At 35.6% G+C, this 21,885-nt stretch overlaps 1 protein-coding gene across 1 annotated transcript in view; it reads left to right on the forward strand.

Annotated features, from left to right (window-relative positions):
• Positions 1 to 19,432, forward strand: part of ampd1 (adenosine monophosphate deaminase 1 (isoform M)) — a 33,893-nt gene extending 14,461 nt beyond the window's left edge. The window contains exons 6-15 of the mRNA XM_056464017.1: positions 124 to 253; positions 334 to 528; positions 3,182 to 3,313; positions 3,397 to 3,560; positions 5,278 to 5,404; positions 5,915 to 6,078; positions 6,649 to 6,769; positions 10,989 to 11,162; positions 17,249 to 17,359; positions 19,069 to 19,432. Of these exons, the coding sequence (XP_056319992.1) occupies positions 124 to 253; positions 334 to 528; positions 3,182 to 3,313; positions 3,397 to 3,560; positions 5,278 to 5,404; positions 5,915 to 6,078; positions 6,649 to 6,769; positions 10,989 to 11,162; positions 17,249 to 17,359; positions 19,069 to 19,224 (1,474 nt within the window). The 3' untranslated portion in view covers positions 19,225 to 19,432. The remainder of the gene's footprint in view (positions 1 to 123; positions 254 to 333; positions 529 to 3,181; positions 3,314 to 3,396; positions 3,561 to 5,277; positions 5,405 to 5,914; positions 6,079 to 6,648; positions 6,770 to 10,988; positions 11,163 to 17,248; positions 17,360 to 19,068) is intronic.
• The last annotated feature ends 2,453 nt before the right edge of the window (positions 19,433 to 21,885 follow it).

Here is a 21,885-nt window from a genome sequence, read left to right on the forward strand (position 1 = left end):
TAATTTGGGTACATTTCAGTTCTTGAGGAATGTTGTTAATTTACATTGTTCCTTGCTAAAAAAATTAGATTAGATAAGTTGTTTATTCTCTTGTTGAAAATCTCAATGTCTTTTGTCCCCTAGAAAGACCTACACTCACCGTCGTCTGAAGTTCCTCATGTCAAAGTTCAACGTGCATGAGATGCTGAACGAGATGGAGGAAATGAAAGAGCTGAAGAAAAATCCCCACAGAGACTTTTATAACTGTAGGAAGGTGTGATTCCAATCAGCCACGTCATTCATTTATTTCCAAGCTAATTTTGATAGTCATTATCATCATTGTCATTGTCGTAGGTTGATACTCACATCCATGCTGCCGCCTGCATGAACCAGAAGCATCTCCTCCGCTTCATCAAGAAGTCCTACCGCATCGATGCAGATCGGGTGGTGCATGTTTTGAAGGGCAAAGAAGTGACCCTGAAGGAGCTTTTTGCATCTCTAAACCTGCACCCTTATGACCTGACTGTAGATTCCCTTGATGTGCACGCTGTAGGTATCATACAACACATTCATACAGCTTCTAAGCGCTTGGTTAACTAGAAATGGGAAGAATATGGGTTTAGGAAGCTTACATTTAACCATATATGGGTAGGAATAGAAATAACTGAAGTATCATTTATCATATTATTTACAAAACAGCATTACCTGGCAGTTGACCGCTAATTGTTAAAATATTTCTAGTAATGCCTGAAATTGTCACATGGTTTGGCTTGATAATTGCAGTTATGTAAATATGTAACTGTAAATGTTCACATAAGCAGCTCTCAGAGCAACTTAATTCTCTGATTTTGATTTGGATATAACTAGGGATGCACAGATGCAAACAAATGGATATTTAAAAATATTAACAGAATCTTTAGCTAATTTCTATCTTGACATCATATTGTATTCTCTAATATCTTGTCATTTTTGCTTGTAAAAATTGATTCAATGGGCTATATGCACAGTGATATATGCTATATATATATATACATATATATAAATATATACATGTTGTATTAGTTGAAGTCAGAACCCCCCTGAATTATTAGTCCCCCTGAATTATTAGCCCCCCTGTTTATTTTTTCCCCCAATTTTTGTTTAGCCGAGAGAAGATTTTTTTCAACACATTTCTGAATATAATAGTTTTGATAACTCATTTTTAATAACTGATTTATTTTATCTTTGTCGTGATGACAGTAAATAATATTTTACTAGAGATTTTTCAAGACAGTTCTTGAAGTGACATGTAAAGGCTTAACTAGGTTAATTAGGCAGATAAGGGTAATTAGGCAAGTTATTGTATAACGATGGTTTGTTGAAAAACCATCGAAAAAAATATAGCTTAAAGGGGCTAATAATTTTGACCTTAAAATGGCTTATAAAAATTTAAAACTGCTTTTATTCTAGCCAAAATAAAACAAATACGACTTTCTCCAGAAGAAAAAAATATTATCATATTTGCCATATTGTGAAAAATTCCTTGCTCTGTTAAACATCATTTGGGAAATATTTAAAAAAAGAAAAAAAAATCCTCCTTTTTTTACCACAATGGCCCGGTACATCGACCGCATTACTGCTGCTGCTGCACCGATTCGCCTGTCAATCTCACGCTCCATCCTTCCCTTACTCGTGAACAAAACCCCGAGATACTTGAACTCCTCCACCTGGGGTAAAGACTTTCCTCCAACCTGGATATGGCAAACCACCTTTTTCCGGTGGAGCACCATGGCCTCAGACTTGGAGGTGCTAATTCTCATCACAACCTCATCACACTTGGCAGCAAACCGCCCCAGTGCATGCTGAAGGTCCATGTTTGAAGAAGCCAACAGAACGACATCGTCTGCGAATAACAGAGATGAAATCCTGTGGTCCCTGAACTGAACCCCCTCCAGTTCAAGGCTACGCTTTGAAATTCTGTCCATAAAAATTATGAACAGAATTGGTGACAAAGGGCAGCCCTGCCGGAGCCCAACATGCACTGGAAACAAGTCTGACTTATTGCCGGCAATGCGAACCAAACTCCTACTCTGTTCATACAGGGACGAGACAGCCCTTAACAAAACAGCTCTGACCCCATACTCCTACAGCACCCTCCACAGAATGCCACAAGGGACACGGTTGAATGCTTTCTCCAAGTCCACAAAACACATGTGGACTGGTTGGGCATACTCCCATAAACCCTCGAGCACCCTGGTGAGAGTATAGAGCTGGTCCAGTGTGCCACGGCCCGGACGAAAACTGCATTGTTCTTCCTGGGTCCTAGGTCCAACCATCAGCCGGATCCTCCTCTCCAGTACTCTGGCATAGACTTTCCCAGGAAGGCTGAGGAGTGTGATCCCCCTATAGTTGGAGCACACCCTCAGGTCCCCTTTCTTAAGAATGGGAACCACCACCCCAGTTGCCCAGTCCAGAGGTACTGTCCCCGACCTCCATGCGACAATGTAGAGACGTGTCAGCCAAGATAACCCTACAATATCCTGGAACAAAGTAGTCCCCCAATGCTGTGTCTTTTATTTACTTATTATTATTTTTGTTTTGTTTATTATTTCATGTGCAATACGGTAAAATTTAATATTTTTGATTGTCAAATGTTCTGTTGTAAAACAAAAGTTCTCAAAAGTCAAAAGTTCTCAATAAAAGTAAAGTAATAAAAAATAAAATAAAACGTTCATTTTAATGGTGGTTAAAAGTGTTTATGGCTGGTAAAAGTTTCTCAAATAACCAGCTGTCTTGGTAGATTTGGCAGAAAGCTTGCTTTAGGAGCTGTTTACAGCACTCAAAAAATATTTTTGCTGCTTGTTCAAATGACCTATTTAAAAAGAGCTAAAACAACACAATTCTTGAGGTTATTTAAGGACCACTTAAATGTTTTATGTTCAATCAACTTAAAACTGTTAAAAACCAGTATGTTAACTTAATCGATAAGCATTGGGACGACATGAAGGGATTGTGTGGAACCCAGCATTTTTAACAATGAGCATTATGCACTGATCTCTTTATGCAATTTTAATAAGCTTTGTAATTTGGTTACAAAAACCGCCCATGCAGTGTATCCTCAGCTATTTTGACACGTTCTTAGCACTCCTAATTGCTTATAAGAACTGTTATTTGTGATGATTGCAGAGTCATTTACAGTTTTCCCTCGCTCGACTTCATTCAGGGCCGACAAACCTTCCAGCGCTTTGATAAATTCAATGCCAAGTACAACCCCGTTGGTGCCAGTGAGCTGCGTGATCTTTATATGAAGACTGAGAACCACATATCCGGAGAATACTTTGCAACCATTATTAAGGTATGTCTCGGATGAAACATTGCACTGCTCATTTACCCGAACGGAAAACCAATCAATCAGCTGTAATCTTTGTAATCTTGCAGGAAGTTGCTAGTGACCTGGAGGACGCCAGATACCAGTACGCGGAGCCTCGTCTGTCCATCTATGGCTGTAACTCTAATGAGTGGGCTAAGCTTTCCAGCTGGTTTAACAAGCACAGAGTCTTTTCTCCTCACCTCAAATGGATGATTCAAGTGCCCAGAATCTAGTATGTGAACCTGTTTCTCTTCTCATACTCGGGGCCTGTTTACACCAGGTGTTAAGATGCAGTTTTGTCAATCTGATCACAAGTATGTTACTGCAGGTATATCTTAAATAAGTTGTAATTCTGTCCATTCTTGAATGTTCAGTTAGATTAGTGCTTTCACACTGGTGGATTGATTGTTTTGTTCCGAAACAGGGATTACATTTGTTACAATATTGCTCTGTTCTTGGTGAGGTTCGCTTTTACACGGCAAAGTTTCTAAACAGACCAATATAGTTAAAACAAGTCATGTGCAAGTGAACTCTCCTCACATTGGACAGAGTTTCAGGGTTTATTTTCATATGTCATATCATATCATACAGTTCAAGTCAGATTTATTAGCCCCCCTGTTTATTTTTTCCCCAATTTCTGTTTAACGGAGAGAAGATTTTTTTCAACACATTTCTAAACATAATAGTTTTAATAACTCATTTCTAATAACTGATTTATTTTATCTTTGACATGATGACAGTAAATAATATTTGACTAGATACTTTTCAAGACACTTCTATACAGCTTAAAGTGACATTTAAAGGCTTAACTATGATAATTAGGTTAACTAGGCAGGTTAGGTTATTTAGGCAAGTTATTGTATAATGATAGTTTGTTCTGTAGACTATCGAAAAAATATGGCTTAAAGGAACTAATAATTTTACCTTAAAATGGTTCATAAAAAAATTAAAATGCTTTTATTCTAGCTGAAATAAAACAAATAAGACTCCAGAAGAAAAAATATTATCAGACATACTGTGAAAACTTCCTTGCTCATTTGGGAAATATTTAAAAAAGAAAAAAAAAATTCAAAGGGGGGATAATAATTCTGACTTCAACTGTATGTCATATTTTAATTTATGACAATGAGAAATGAGACATTATTAGTAGAAAGGTGCACTTTAATTTTGAATGATGACAGATATAGTTAGTCATCACCAAATATAAATCAGATGTAAGACTTTCTCATACATAGCATTATTTCAGTTGTCAAGGGTTGTAAAATATACAGCAATTCTATATCAGATTCTAAATCAAGTTAACGAAAAATAGTTAATGATATTAGTATACACAACCTGACAAAAGTCAGGGGGTGGTACATTTTTAAGGCTAATACTGTATGTATACTATTATGTACACTTTAGGTACTTCAATTTTTTTTGAGACAATATGGACTTTTTCGATAAAAACACATACTTTTAAAAGGTACCACCTCAGCTTTAATACAATTCCCGAGACTGTATTATAATAGACATGGCCATTTTTTTTAAGATAAGACTTCATGTGTATTTATTAATCCCTTTCTATTTGATGACTAGTCAACTTTTGGACCATTCTTAGATGTCTATTAGATCTTCACTGACCGTTCAAATTTAGCTTTGTTTCAAATTCAGTCATCTACTAGATGTCTATTAATATTAAACACAAAAAAAATTGCAGGAATTGTACCCAAACAACAAAAATTGCTCTCCATTTTGATCGTAAGACAATCCCCCCCCCCTCTTCAAAAAATAAAAAAAATGGGTTTGCTCATTCATGGGTTTGTGCATGGCAAAATAAGAGAGGAGGGCCTTTTATAAAAAGTCTAAACATGAGTGACACGAGATGCATTTAAACACATTAAAAACAGGTATACAAAGGCCTTCAGTCTTTACTAACAGTTCATTTTTTCTCTTCATTTTCCCTTTAGCGACATTTTCAGAGGCAGGAACTTTGTGCCACACTTCGGAAAGATGCTGGAAAACATCTTCCTCCCTGTTTTCCAGGCTACAATTGACCCAAACTCCAACCCAGAGCTTAGTGTCTTCTTGAGGCATGTGAGTGAATCTGGCTAATAATGTAATAGTAAAAACTTGAGCAAAGAGAGGAGTTGTCTTTTTTTATTCATGACTTTTTTTATTATTCAAAAGTTTAAAAAGATTTAGAATTTCTTTATCTGTAACACTTTACGCAATGAGGACATGATAAAAAGATCAAATCATTAAAGTACAGTCAATTAGAATTTTACTAAAGATTTCTCATTTAAGTAAATGCTGCATTTTTGAGCTACTTTTCATCAGAGAATACTGGTAAATTATATCATGAATTCCACATTTTTCAGCGTTGATGATATTTACTACAAAGTCAGCATGTTAGTTTGATTTCTGACAGATTGTGACAGTCAAGACTGGAGTAATGATGCTAAAGATTCATCATTGCAGTCATGAGAATAGATTATTTAAAAATATATATATTTTTTATAAAATCATCATTTTACGTTTGTAACATTATTTTAGAAAATTTCACTGATATTTAACCCTTCCAGCCCCATGTTTCTCTCTCTGTAGGTGACAGGCTTTGACAGCGTGGACGATGAGTCCAAACACAGCGGCCACATGTTCTCCACAAAGAGCCCCAAACCTGAGGAATGGGACATTGTGAAGAACCCATCATACACTTACTGGATTTACTACATGTATGCCAACATCGCCCTTCTCAACCAGCTGCGCAAGTGAGTATCTCAATGATACAACAAAAAAAACACCTTGGACCTTTATATGCTGGATAAATGTACTGGTGCTCGTAATTGAATGTGAAAGGGTTTCAATTCCTGACTCAGAATATGTGACTGATTTATTATACCTTCCATAATTTTATCCCATGGACCATCTCATAGTTCAGTTAATTTGAATCAGTGGATTGTTAACTGGAGATTCACTCTGACCAGATCATTTTAATATGTGAATCATTAACTGGAGACTCACTCTGACCAGATCAGCGAGTTATTAATTGGACACTCACTCTGACCAGATTTATTTTATTAGTAAGTCATTAAATTTAAATAATGAAGTATTCTTTACCGCTACTATTTAATTTTCTTTATAGATAACAAAAAACATAACAGAAATGTCATGTTTTTATATGAAATGTTGCTTTAGAATGTATGAATGAGTGAAATTAGTAAAAAATTTCTTCAATACAGCAGTGAAGTAAAAATACTTAATTACTGACCTCCAATACAATTTGATAAAAAGTATATAGCGAGCAGAATGACTGTACGTTGTGTGTTTGTGTCGTGCAGGGAAAGAGGAATGAACACGTTTCAGTTCAGACCTCACTGTGGTGAAGCTGGAGCCATCACTCACCTGCTGGCCTGCTTCATGACCGCAGACAACATCTCTCACGGCCTCAACCTCAAAAAGGTAAATACACCACTCACTCATCCTGACCATTAGAGGGCGACCTTCACCTCAGCGCCCCGTCTCACATACATCTACATACATTTACATTTTTTTATTGGTTAAACAGGGGAGTACAGAATTATTCATAAAACAGTATACAAGGGAATTAACAACCAAAATTAATCATGTACATTATTTTTTCACCAGTTGGGATGTCTTAAGAGCTTTGGGATTACTCTGTATAGAAGTCAGGGAATCATAACATTTTTTTTAGATCAATGAAATTTATAGTTTACAATTTGGCACAGTCAGCATACATGTTGTTTTGTGGATGTGGTACTTTACAAATAAAATAAGAATTTTAGTTATTTTGTCCATTTCCAAAAATCCAGGGTTGCAATCCATAAATAAAACCATTTTATCAGTTAAGTTGACAAATTTATAATACACTTCAAAAAGTAATAAGGGGAAAATTGGGACCAAAACCGTTTTGTGTAACTGCAACTGAAAAATAAATGAAGAATTGTTTCCGGTTCCATTTCACAAAAACAACACAAAGGTGAAAAAACTTCCTTAAAGGTGCAGTAAGTGATCTTCCACAATGCTAACCGGTTAGCATAAATCTCTGAACCGCAGTCCCTCCCCTGCCGTCCAGAGCCACGCCTCCTGATAACACGAGCATGTGCACCTTAAAGTTGACAGCAGAATCCTCTCTTATGTGTTGAGCTAAAGCGACTAGTGCTTGTCCGGCGGCATGCAGGAATTACACTCATTACTAAGCCATACTTACATGCTATTTCTGACCGAATGTTCAGAGTAGCAGTAAACAATATAGGGAGTGCGTCACAGGTCATCATAGTTAAAAAATGAACCAATGTGATATGAATATAAAACAACTTCACCTCAGTAAAGCAGGCTGGGCGGAATAGCGCTATTTACTTATGTTTTGTTGTTAAAATAAATAAAAATCTACATTATCGATGCTGTAAAAGTACGTTATGAAACTGAAAATAGTCACATCACTCTTTCGGCGGAAGATTTCAGTGGTTGAATAACACTTCTGTGCAGATAACCCATTTGTAACAACAACATCTAAATCAGCTCTGCGTGAAGCTAAAATAGTAAAACGTAACACTACCTGCCTAAAACAAATGCTTCTTCAGCAAGCAAAGGAAACTCCAATATTGATTCAAGTTTTGATTCAGCATTTCTTTTTACCGCTTGTGCTCTCTCTTTCTCTCTCTCTCTCTCTGTCATGAACGCGCAGTGCATGTATGCACAAATGGCGGTTCTGCGTATAAACAGGTGCGCAGTAGCTCAAATCTGCATTTGCTGACAGTTTGAGCTACTTATCGGAATTATGAGAGTGACATCTCGCCCAGCACTATTTAATTGGTTGAACATTTTTTAGTCTTATGCCTTACCCAGAATATAAAAATACATATAAATACATTTAGATTTTACTTTAATTTACTTTAATCATTACTACTGGAATATGAAGAGACTTTTAACCAGCACAACAAAAATGTTTCTGAAGACAATCGCCTACTGTACCTTTAAACATACTAAAAAAAATCATTGCAGTGATAATATCTATGTAATATCTTAGAATTTATTTCTTTAACTTTATTAGGATTTATGTATTTTTAATATTTGACCAGATTTTGGGGGAAAAATGAATGAAGGGAATGCTCGTTTCCTTTTAACCATTGCTGCAGGAAACACATCTTAAAAATACACTGCAGTGCAAAGCCAAAAGGCAGTAACTACAGTTTTAGCTGAAAATGTATTGTTGATATTTTGAGATTCAGAACATCTTTTTTTATTTTATTTCTTTTATTGTGTTTTACATAAAACAAGGTACAGTACACTGCAGGTACTGAGGAACAAAGGTTTTTTAGTTTTGTTTTTCTTTTCTTCAAACTAACTTCAGACAGAAGCAAAAGGACATAATAAAAAAGGAAAAATAGAAATAAATGAATTCAATAATTAAATTAAATAAATCAAATAAAAATAAAACTTATGGGGTTGAAGGAAGGGGATGTTAGGGAATATTCATAGTTGGAGGAGTATGTTATTCTCAAATATGGGTTATTAAATGCTCCCATTAAATGGTAACATTACATCACTAAACCAAAGTGACAGTGTAGGTAGCATTGGTGACATCCACTCTACAAGAACTTCTTGTAACTTCTAGCTATATTAACATTACAAAGACCAACCCATTTTTTTTCATTCGGGAGAAAAATCTCGTGGTTAAGTGTCTTGAGTCAATTTTGTTGTTTTTCTAATAGCCCGATTTTCCAGCATCCTAACGTTTCCAAAGTCTTGTCATCGATCCCAGTTGTAAGATCAACAAATAATAACCTGACTTCTAGTTGATCATTTGGAAAAGTGGCAGAAGGTAGACTTTTACAATGAATCATCTGTTGAACTGCATCCCAATCATCACAAATACTGCAGAAGACCTACTGGAACCCACATGGACCCAAGATTCTTATAGAAATCAGTCAAGTATGACGAAGGACAAATCATGGTTTGGGGTTACATTCAGTATGGCGGTGTGCGAGAGATCTGCAGAGTGGATGACAACATCAACAGCCTGAGGTTTCAGGACATTTGTGCTGCCCATTACATTACAAACCACAGGAGAGGGCAAATTCTTCAGCAGTAAAGCGCTCCTCATACTTCAGCCTCCACATCAAAGTTCCTGAAAGCAAAGAAGGTATAGGTGCTTCAGGACTGGCCAGCCCAGTCACCAGACATGAACATTATTGAGCATGTCTGGGGTAAGATGGAGGAGGAGGCATTGAAGATGGATCCTAAGAATCTTGACTGGGAGTCCTGCAAGAACACTTTCTTTGCCGTTCCAGATGACTTTATTAATAAGTTATTGGTGTTATTGAGGAGATGTATGGATGCAGTCCTCCAAGATCATGGGAGTCATACACAATATTAATGTTTTTTTCCACTGCACCATGACTTCATATTCAATAATGTACATTATTTCTGTTAAGTGACAAGACTTTTGTCAAAGCAAAGTCAGACTTTACTGTCCTATCAATGATCAAATTTTATTTTGGTTAAATAAGCATAATCTAGAGGCCTTTGCCTTTCATATAAGCCACTTCTAATACCAAATGATCAACTAGAAGTCAAGTTATTACTTGCTGCTCCTAAAACTTGGATAGGTGACAAGACTTTTGTCAGGGAGTGTACCTAAACTTTTTCTCTACTATGGTTAAACTCTAAAAAATCTCATGTTTTCGAAATTATGGCTTTTGCTTAATTATAATCCCAAAATTGCATATTCTGTGATGTCACTATTGTATACGTGCACATTGCGATATCGATCCTGAAATGATACATTGTGCAGCCTCAGTTTAAAGTCATTTTTCTCAAGTTCACATTGTTCTAGTGAGTTAAATCAAATATGTGAAATATTATCAAATTTGGACAAACAGCTGTTGGGTTAAAAAGTGTCATTTAAATTAACCCAATTCAATTAACCTTATGTTTGGTTTCCTCATACACTCAAATAATGGCTTTTTCTGCTTGTTGAAACTACTTATTTAAAATTAGTTGAAACAACACAATTCTTAAGCATTTTTGGACAACTAAATTGTTTTAAGTTCAATCCACTTAAATTTGTAAAAACAAATAAGTTAACTTAATCGATTTGTGTTGGGACAACATTAAGGAATTGTGTGGAATCCAGCATTTCTTACAATATCTGACCTATTGTTGGGTTCCAACTTACCAGCTTTTAAATTTTTTAATTGAGTGTAGTGGTTAAGCAAATGATGGCATCAAATTGTATTGTTGCGATAATTGTTGAAGCTTTTGTGATATACAGTATAATCTTGATATAAATATAAGATATGGATACATTAACAGTTAAATGAATAATAAAAGAATAAATAAATCAAACAGTATTTGTAGCACTGTAGGAGCTACTGATGCTTACACAACACATCCAAGCATGTTTCCCCTTTAAGGGAAGGGTTCTTTCTTCTTTAAGGGGAGGGGATTAGAGTTTTTATAAAAGTAAGTGCAGAAAATAAAAAAAAACAGTTCAGTCAAAAATCTGCCTCTGTGCAATTTTTTGTTAGCACGACAGCAACAGTACTTTGCCACACAGTTTACCCAACTATAACAACTTCTGCTGCTGAGAGAGCCAGAATAAGAGTCATCATATTATCACAGAAACAGCAGTCAGTGTGTCCTTATGTGTCCACAGAGTCCAGTCCTGCAGTACCTGTATTATCTGGCTCAGGTGCCCATTGCCATGTCTCCTCTGAGCAACAACAGTCTGTTCCTGGAGTACAACAAGAATCCGCTGCTGGAGTTTCATAAGAAGGGCCTGATGGTCTCTCTGTCCACCGATGACCCCATGCAGTTCCACTACACCAAGGTGAGTCACTTTTGCCTTTTAAAATTATTCAAAAATTTGCAGGACATTTCAATTTAGTTTCAATTCATTGTGTTCACGTTTTAGTTTGTGAATACATTTCTGTTTAGCTTTAGTGTATTCGGTTTTAGTTTTATCTATTCTAGTTTTACAGAGTTGAAGGGATAGTTCACACAAAACTAAAAGTTCTGTCAACGTTTTCTCATCCTTTACTTATTTACTTACTCCCAGGGCCATTTATATCGAAGTTGATCTTTAGCCGCACCTATTGGTGTTCCGTAACATCTAGTTTTTATGGGTGCACTCACACTATGTTATCCGAACTGTGGCCAGGCGCGTTTCCCAGTTCATTTGAGAAGTGTGAGTGCTCTGAGTGAAGTTTATTTATAAACTAATTTCGAGAGGATCACTTGCTTATGATTGCATGCGGCCGTTCCCGCATTATTCAATTTATGATTCACCAATCAGAGAATTCCTAAGCCACTATAAATACCCTAAGTTCCATATAACAGCCATCTTCGTTTTGAAGAATCCCCCCTTCCACCCCCTACTCCTCCTTCATTCCTAGATGGGTGGCATGGTGGCCCAGTGGTTAGCACTGTTGCCTCACAGCAAGAACGTCATTGTTTCTAGTTCTTACCAAGCCAGCTGACGTTTCTGTGTGGAGTTTACATGTTCTCCCCGTGCTCATGTGGGTTTCCTCTGGTTTCCCCGGTTTCCTCCCACTGTCCAAAAACACGTAACTTAAGTTAATTGACTAATCTAAATTGGTACCATAGACATGCTCCTGGTAAGTAGTTATCTCTTAAGAGCACTCACTATCTGTTCATTACCTACTAAAGCAGGGGAGTTCTCGAGTTCGACCTGAGCTCAAACTCCCCTCTCACCTTGCAAATGGGAGGGAGCCCTGGGCTCGAGGATCTTATGAGGTCAGGGCTCTCTCCCGGGACAGCATGGGGGGGGGTGAGTGTGAGTGCACATGTGTTTGGACAGTGGGGGAAACCAGGGCACCCAGAGGAAACCCACGCAAACATGGGGAGAACATGCAAACTCCACACAGAAATGCCAACTGACCCAGCGACCTTCTTGCTCGAACCAGGGACCTTCTTGCTGGAGTGCGACAGCGCTACCCACTGCGCCACCGTGTCGCCCTTACTCTTCCTTTACTCCTTTGATTTTCTTTATTCAGTTGAATACAAAAGAAGATATTTAAAGAATGCTGGAAACATGTAACCATTGACTTCCATTGTATTTCCTACTATGAAAGTCAATGGTTACCGGTTTCAGGTTTCTTTAAAATATCTTCTGTGTTCAACAGAATAAAAGAAACTCTTAATAATGTTTTAAATCCACACAAGGGTGAGTAAACGATGAATTCATTTACATTTTTGGATGAACTATCCCTTTAACAGAACACTTCCAGCGCAGAGCAAAGTTTACCTTTTACGCAACTTACATTAACTCTAGTGCAAACCTCTTAGTAATAAAAATAAAATAATTGTTTAAACCAGAGATGCCCAAACTAGGGCCCACAGGCCAAAGTTGGCCCATGGTAACGTTTGATTTGGCCCGCCATCCCATCTGAGAAGATGGGGAGAGTGATGGGGATGGTTTAGAGACTGTCATTACTAATGTAATGTATCTTTTATTTGTTTGTTTTATTGTTAAGCTACAAAAAAGCTAACTGAAATTAAACATTTCAATTTAAATGATGTCAATGAATGAGATTTAGTTTAAAATGTACATATTGTCACCCGAAGGATACAGGACTTTGGTGAGCAAATGAAGGCAAAGGCAGGTTCCGCTTGGCTAGTGTATTCAGCACTGAACTCCCATGTGTTATAAATGTGCTTTTGTTTTTATGGCAATTATTATAATTACAAGAAAAGTTATACTGAATTTGGTAATATGATTCAAAGTAATGTTTTCTATTTATTTCTAAATATTAGAAAATAAATTAGGAAATTACCCATGGCTACTTTAATAAAAAATTGTTTGGTATATTTATCTTCAGCTCATGGCTTATATTGATGTTTGGTTTTGGCCATTCATATCAAAACGTTCGGGCACCCCTGGTTTAAACAAACACTCCAAATCCATACATATTTAACAAATAAAAGTACAAATTATGAATTCAGACAAACATCTTCATTTTAAAGATCATACTGTTTATGTAGTTAAACATGGCTAGTTTACACCTAGTTAAGACATTTTATGTTTGTAAATGTATTTTGTACATAAAAATGTGCTTGAATCGTGTTTGGCTGTAAAAGTGGATCTACAGGTGTTTTCTAATTTTCGACCACAATTAGTGCTTATTAATTGAGTGCGTAAGATATATATGCTTGCAGCTGGAGGGGCATCCGCTGCATAAAGCATATGCTGGATAAGTTGACGGTTCATTCTGCTGTCGCAACCCCAAAATTATTAGCCTCCCTTTTTATTTATTTCTCCAATTTCCGTTTAACGGAGAGAAGATTTCAACACATTTCTAAACATAATAGTTTTAATAACTCATCTCTAATAACTGATTTATTTCATCTTTGCCATGATGACAGTAAATAATATTTGACTAGATATTTATCAAGACACTTCTATACAGCTTAAAGTGACATTTAAAGGCTTAACTAGGTTAATTCGGTTAACTATGCAGGTTGGGTTAATTAGGCTAGACTATCGGAAAAAATATAGCTTAAAGGGGCTAATAATTTTGACCTTAAAATGGTTTTTTAAAAAAATGTTCTAGCTGAAATAAAACAAATAAGACTTTCTCCAGAAGAAAAACTATTATCAGACATACTGTGCAAATTTCCTTGTTTTGTTAAACATTTGGGAAATGGAGACGGAGGAAAGAAAAAATATTCAAAGGGGGGGCTAATAATTCTGACTTCAACTATGTATACATTTATAATTATTATAATTATTATTTTATTTCTGTTTGGTTTAGTTTTAGTTTTTCATTTATTGTGAATTTTTAATTTTATTTCAGTTAACGAAAAGGATTTTTTGACCAATAGTTTGTCTTTATTTTAGTTTTTGTCTAAAATAACATTTGTGAAGCGTAGCTCCTTTCCTACCTGCAGAAAACACACTCTTTCGATTCTCCTGACACTTTAACTGACACTTCCACCAGACACTTTCTTACAATCACTCCATATTTCTAAAAAAAAAAACATTGTGCATTTCTGAGTGTCCCTCACACAGGTGAGTGGGCTTGACAAACCACCTGTAGAAACGCTCTCTCCATATGCACCTGACACTTTTCTTAAACTCCATCTTACAAGGTCTCAATAATGCTTGTTTTCTTTTACCTTAAATACCTCTTGCACAATATTTTTCTCATTCATTCGTTTTCTTTTCGGCTTAGTCCCTTTATTAATCTGGGGTCGCCACAGCAGATTGAACCGCCAACTTATCCAACATGTGTGTTACGCAGCAGATGCCCTTCCAGCTGCAACCCATACACACTCATTCACACACATACACTATTCAATTTTTTTTTTTCAATTCACCTTTATTTGTATAGCGCTTATACAATGTAGATTGTGTCAAAGCAGCTTCACATAAAAGGTCACAGTAAATAGGAACAGTGTAGTTCAGTTTGTAGTGTTTAAGTTCAGTTCAGTTTAGCTCAGTTCAGTGTGGTTTAATAATCACTACTGAGAGTCCAAATATTGAAGAGCAAATCCAACGATGCGCAGCTCTACAGATCCTGAACCATGCAAGCCAGTGGCGACAGCGGAGAGGGAAAAAAAACTTCACTAAAGGCGGAAGTGAAGAAAAAAAACCTTGAGAGAAACCAGGCTCAGTTGGGCACGACCATTTTAATTTCTCCGCTGGCCAAACGTCTTGTGCAGAGCTGCAGTCTCAGTGGCGGAGGCTGGAAGCTGGCCTCAGCGAAGACTCGTCTGTCTCTGGAGCGTCATAGGAAACAGTCTCATGTTCTCCACTCTTCCATGACCATCGCAGTAGTTGTTCAGGATTCGGCCAGGTCCAGGATATGGAAACCTTGGGATCATCTCGTCGTTGGTCTTGGATCGAATCAGTGACTCTGCATAGTCTGAGGGCCTCGGGAAGAGTATCCCCAGGTGGAAATGGAGAATAAAGAAAATAATTAGCGTAGCTGATGTTCACAGTGTATATCAGCAAGATGCATAACCTGTGTGGAAGCCCCTAAGTGGTGCACTAAGTGTATGCTTTACTGAACAGATAGGTCTTTAATCTAGTTTTGAATTGGGAGAGTGTGTCTGAGCCTCGGACGTTATCAGGAAGGCTATTCCAGAGTTTAGGAGCTATAAATGAGAATGCTCGACCTCCTTTACTCGACTTTGCTATTCTAGGTACTACCAGAAGTCCTGAGTTTTGAGATCTTAAAGAGCGAGTTGGATTGTAGCGAGACAGAAGATTGGTTAGATAAGCAGGAGCTAGATTATTTAGAGCTTTATATGTAAGAAGCAATATTTTAAATTCAATACGAAACTTAACAGGCAGCCAGTGTAAGGAGGATAAAATTGGGGTGATGTGATCAAATTTTCTAGACCTGGTTAGAACTCTGGCAGCTGCATTTTGTACTAATTGAAGTTTGTTAATAGAGGATGCTGGGCAGCCAGCAAACAGTGCATTACAGTAGTCCAGCCTAGAAGTCATAAAAGCATGGACTAGCTTTTCTGCATCTGAGATGGATAGAATACTTCGTAACTTAGCAATATTTCTCAGATGAAAGAAAGCAGTTTTTGTGACATGGGAAATATGATTTTTAAAAGTTAAATTGCTGTCTAATATGACACCCAGATCTTTTATAGTAGAACTAACGCTAACTTTGTATCCCTCTAATTGTAGGTCGAGTTGTGAGATCTGCTGTGTACAGGATTTAGGCCCAATAAGTAATAATTCTGTTTTGTCTGAGTTTAAGAGAAGATAATTGTTGGTCATCCAGTCTTTAACATCTTTAATACACTCAGTTAGCTTGGACAGATTAGACGTCTCGTCAGGTTTAGTTGAAATATATAATTGAGTATCATCTGCATAGCAGTGAAAGCTGATCCCATGTCTTCTAATAATGTCTCCCAGGGGTAGCATGTATATTGTAAACAGTAAAGGGCCTAAAACTGATCCTTGAGGCACCCCGTATTTTACTGGGCTGATTTGTGAAGGCTGTCCATTTATATTTACAAACTGGTAACGGTCAGATAAGTATGACTTAAACCATTGTAGGGCCTGTCCCTGGACACCTGTAGACTTTAAGCGATTAATAAGGATACCATGGTCAATGGTGTCAAATGCCGCACTAAGATCGAGTAGAACTAATAGCGAGATGCACCCTTTGTCAGCAGCTAAGAGTAAATCGTTGGTTATTTTCACTAATGCAGTTTCTGTACTGTGATGAGCTCTGAAACCTGACTGAAACACTTCAAAAACATTGTTGGTCTGCAGAAAGGAGCATAATTGAGCAGAAACAACTTTTTCTAGTATTTTAGATATAAATGGAAGGTTTGAAATAGGCCTATAATTAGCTAAGTTGCTGGGTTCCAGTTGTGGTTTCTTAATAATAGGTTTAATAACAGCTAACTTGTAGGGATTTGGAACATGGCCTAAAGATAAAGAAGAGTTGATAATGTTAAGAAGAGGTTCTCCTATAACAGGTAGCACTACCCAATTCACCTACCACATGTCTTTGGACTGTGAGGGAAACTCACGTGAACACGGGGAGAACATGCAAACTCCACACAGAAATGCCAACTGACCTAGCCGAGGCTCGAACCAGGGACCTTCTTGCTGTAAGGCGATCGTGCTACCCACTGCGCCACCGCATCGCCACAATATTGTTCTGTCTTATGTAAACATACTTGTGCAGTCTGTCTTAGGTTATGTGTATTGTTTAAGTATGTATAGTATATGCATTGGTAGTTAATGTCAGTTATGTATAGCTTTTAAAATAGCTCTTATGTTCAATGTTGTGTTCATATTTATGATTGTTTGTTAATGTAACATCATGGTCCTATTTGTTTTCATATTTGACCTCCTGATGCTTCTCACGCATCCGTTTTCTTTGATTTGACATGTTTGTTTTTATGTGCACTCATGGACAGGAGCCGCTGATGGAGGAGTACGCCATCGCAGCGCAGGTGTTCAAGCTCAGCACATGTGACATGTGTGAGATCGCCAGAAACAGCGTCCTGCAGAGCGGCCTTTCTGCTGAGGTGAGGCCAGCTGACCTGAACATCACATCTCTTTCAGATTTACATTTAGAGACAGTGGTGTTTATTTTATTACACAACAACTGTTATATTTATTGAATTAATTTATTTTATGTATTTTTTAATATGAAAGTATGCAATTATTTATATATATATATATATATATATATATATATATATATATATATATATATATATATATATATATATATATATATATATTATATAAATTAATAAAATATAATTAATAATTATTATGATTATTATTTTTATACCTTTTTGCATAAAAATATTAGAATTATTTAGTGTTATGTATTATTATTATTATTTTTTTCTATCTAACAACTTATTTGTAATAATAATAATATTGTGCAGCCCTATGTTATAATTATTATTATTAATTATTATTTTTATGATTTAATTTGACAAATTTCATTATGTTTTAATTAAATTTACTTTGTTTTTATTGTTTGTTTATTTTATATTATTAATATACAATTATACCACATATAATTTTTTTTATTCATTTATACCTTCTTTTTTATTTTTTATTTTAAACTGGATTTTTCTTTCTAGCAGTTTCTTATTTTTTTAATATGTCTATTTAGTTTCTTAATTTCATTTTTATTTATTTGATAACTTTTTGTAGTTTCATTTTATTATTTTATTTCTAGTTGCTCTTGATCTAACATTTATAATTGATTATATTGTAATTTATAAAATTTATACGCTTTTTTCAGCGTCAATTAACAACAACTAGACAAAAGTGTTGTAATTGTATCTAATAATAACACTGATTTTAGTTGTCTTTTTCTATTTTAGAACAATAGCATAGTGATTCTAATAATATCTAATAATAATAATAATAAATAATGATTAATACCTAATCAATATTTTAAAGCTGAGCTACACTCAGTGTGTTTATTTTATTTCTAGTTGCACTTGATTTAACATTTATAATTTGTTATATTATATTTTAGCCTCAATTAACAGTAACTAGACTAAATAGTTGTAATAGTACCTAATAACTACACCACTTTTAGTGATATTTTTCTATTTCAAAACATTTGTATTTGACATGATTCTAATAATATCTAATAATACTAAATCAATATTTTACAGTTGAGCTCCACTCCTGCACTGTGTAAAACAATGCTTTTATTTTATTATCGATTTGTCAACATACAGTTAAAGTCAGAATTATTAGCACATCCTGAATTATCAGCCCCCTGTATATTTTTTTCCATTAAAGTTTAATTTGTTTAAAGAAGATTTTTTTCAACACATTTCTAACCATAATACATAAACTAATTTATTTTATCTTTGCCATGATGATCGTACATAATATTTTACTAGATATTTTTCAATATAGTATTCAGCTTAAAGTGACAATTAAAGGCTTAACTATAGGCAAGTCAGGGTAATTAGTCAAATTATTGTATAATGATGGCTTGTTCTGTAGACTATCAAAAAAAAATATTGCTTAAGGGGGTTAATAATATTGACCTTAAAGTGGTCTTAAAAATGTAATTATGGGAAATATTAGAGGAAATAAACTGCCTTGCCCTGTTAAACATCGTTTGGGAAATATTTGAAAAAGAAAAAAAAATCAAATGAGGCTGTTAATTGTAATCAACTATATCTTCTACCAATTTATAAAATCACATCTTAATATCCAGACTGCAGCATGAGCTTTATTGTCTTCCAAACAGGAGAAGATTCACTTCCTGGGCACCAGCTACCTGAAGGACGGCCCTGAGGGAAACGACATCCGCAAAACCAACGTGGCTCAGATCCGCATGGCGTACCGCTACGAGACCCAGTGCTATGAGCTGAATCTCATCCGAGAGGGAGTGATGGCTGAGTAAATCAACATGCAGACTCTGATTCAGGCTCTTCTTAAACGAGAGCCGTATTTCTGCTAATATTCATGAGAAGCCCGTGAGATAACATTCATGTCTTACTGCAGTTTGCAGTTAATAAGTTTACATCCCCCTTTTTAATTTTTTTTTTATTGGTCATGCTTTGGGGGGAAAGCCTGTTGCAGCTGACTCAATAAACTAAATCTATATTTAATTTTTTTTACTGTCACGTCATTCCAAACCTGACATTTGATATTTTTCATTGCCAAAAAAGAAAACACAAACACGATTGTATGCAGTTCATTCTGCACTTTTTTAATACAATCATGCAAGAGCTTTATGTACGCAACGATATTGCCTAAAATATTAAAATACTAAAAAAGTTTCCAGCATTATTCTCTCAAAATCTTCCTATCTGCAACTCTTAAAGGGGTAGTTCGACCAAAAAAAATTTTATTGTGATTATTTGCATGTCATGATCTTGCCAAGTACGATGCGATCCTCGATCAACATCTCTGTCAACATCATTTTCGTTTGAAAATGTAATCCATACAGGGGTGGCGCAGTAGGTAGTGCTGTCGCCTCACAGCAAGAAGGTCGCTGGTTCGAGCCTCGGCTGGATCAGTTGGCATTTCTGTATGGAGTTTGCATGTTCTCCCTGCGTTCGCGTGGGTTTCCTCCGGGTGCTCCAGTTTCCCCCACAGTCCAAAGACATGCGGTACAGGAGAATTGGGTAGGCTAAATTGTCCGTAGTGTATGTGTGTGAGTGAGTGTGTATGGATGTTTCCCAGAGATGGGTTGCAGCTGGAATGGCATCCGCTGCATAAAACATGTGCTGGATAAGTTGCTGGTTCATTCCGCTGTGGCGACCCCGGATTAATAAAGGGACTAAGCCAAAAAGAAAATGAATGAATGAATGAATGTAACCCATACCTATTATCTACCCCTGAACCCAACCATAACTCTACATTTTTTAAGGAGAATAACAGTTGGATGGCGATCATGTAAGTGCATAAACCTAATCGTAAGCCTAAACTTAATATAAATGGTAAACATATCCCTTAATTCTGATTGGCTGATTTGAATGTAGTTCCAGGATCAACATAGATGTTAATCCACAGGGTTCATACAGTCATGGAAAACCTGGAAAAGTCATGGATTTTTGACATGACATTTTCCCGGTCTGGAAAGTTTTGGAAAAGTCATTAGTTTAACAAATATCTGTATACTTGAATTTAGGGCTGCACAATATAGGAAAAATCTGACATGACCATATTTTGTATTTCTGTGATATATATTGCGATGCGAATAAAATTTCACCAGATGATTTAGCAGGTTTATTTGGATTGATTGGGGGGATTTTGTAGAGGAGTGAATCTCGAATAATATGTAATAAATAAATTACAAGCATAGATCAATAAAATATAGTAAAGACAAAAGTTTTCAGGTATTCACTATTCAGGTACAGATATTGAATAATCATCACTGCACAGTCTTCATTGTATATTATTTAACCTTTATTAAAGTTTTTATTAATAAAGTTAGCTTTATTAATAAAACTTTATTATTAAAAAATGACTTGTACCCGGATGTTTTACACTCTGAAATATTGAAATGTTCACACAGTCACAGGCCTCAAAGGAACAGCTCACTCAAAGATTAAAATATACTCACTATTTACTCACCATTCGCTTCTGTACTATAGGAGTTATTAAATTCTGCTTTTAGTGTTCAATTTTAAAAAAGAATGTTTGAATCAAGTGAAGGGTGTAATGAGAATGGCAAGTAATTTTTGGGTGATCTCTTTAAAAATGCATGCAGATGATAAACTTTTACTCCATTATGATTAAACTCTGTATTAAACTATAATCCCAATTTAATATTGCATATCCTGCGATGTGACTATTGTGGATGCACACATTGCAGTATTGATGCTGAAACAATATCTTGTGCAGCCCTAACTTTAATATAGCTTAGTTGTCTTTACTTTTTTCTGTCCTTGGCCAAAAACATACTCTTAAATTATTAGTGCTGTTTAAGCATTAACAAAATCAATTTTACATAAATATAAACTAAATAGATTGTTGCGTGTTTTATTATATGCTTATGCTGTACTAAATTTGAACATGCTTTGTTTTTCTTATTATTTACTATGTATACATAGACATTAAATGAATCAACAGGTCATGAAAATTTACTTGAAAGTTCTGGAAAAGTCGTGGAATTCTAGTAGTAAAAATGTGTATGAATCCTGAATCCAGGAACATGTCCTACTTGGTGAAATCAGGTTGGCGGTCATCATTTACTTAAACTTGATGTTCCAATCCAGTTAAGTTTTTTTTTCTTTTAAAATACAAGATGTTTTGAACAATGTTGAAAAATGGCAACCATTACCATACTGTATATAGAAGAAAAACAAATACCACAGACATCAATGGTCAATGGTGAATGTCAATTAAAATATTGTTTCTTAAAGTTATTTTATGCTTTGTATTAGGTAACTACTACAGATAAATTACTTATTTTTTCTTAAGGAGATCATTTCCACAGTCTGTGCAATATGTTTATGTAGTTCTATAGATACTATAGTATATTAAATACAGTTGAAGTCAGAATTATTAGCCCTTTTAATTATTTTTCTTTTTTCAAATATTTCCTAAATAATGT

This window comes from Danio aesculapii, chromosome 8 (genome assembly GCF_903798145.1).
Source record: "Danio aesculapii chromosome 8, fDanAes4.1, whole genome shotgun sequence".
Taxonomy (NCBI): domain Eukaryota; kingdom Metazoa; phylum Chordata; class Actinopteri; order Cypriniformes; family Danionidae; genus Danio; species Danio aesculapii.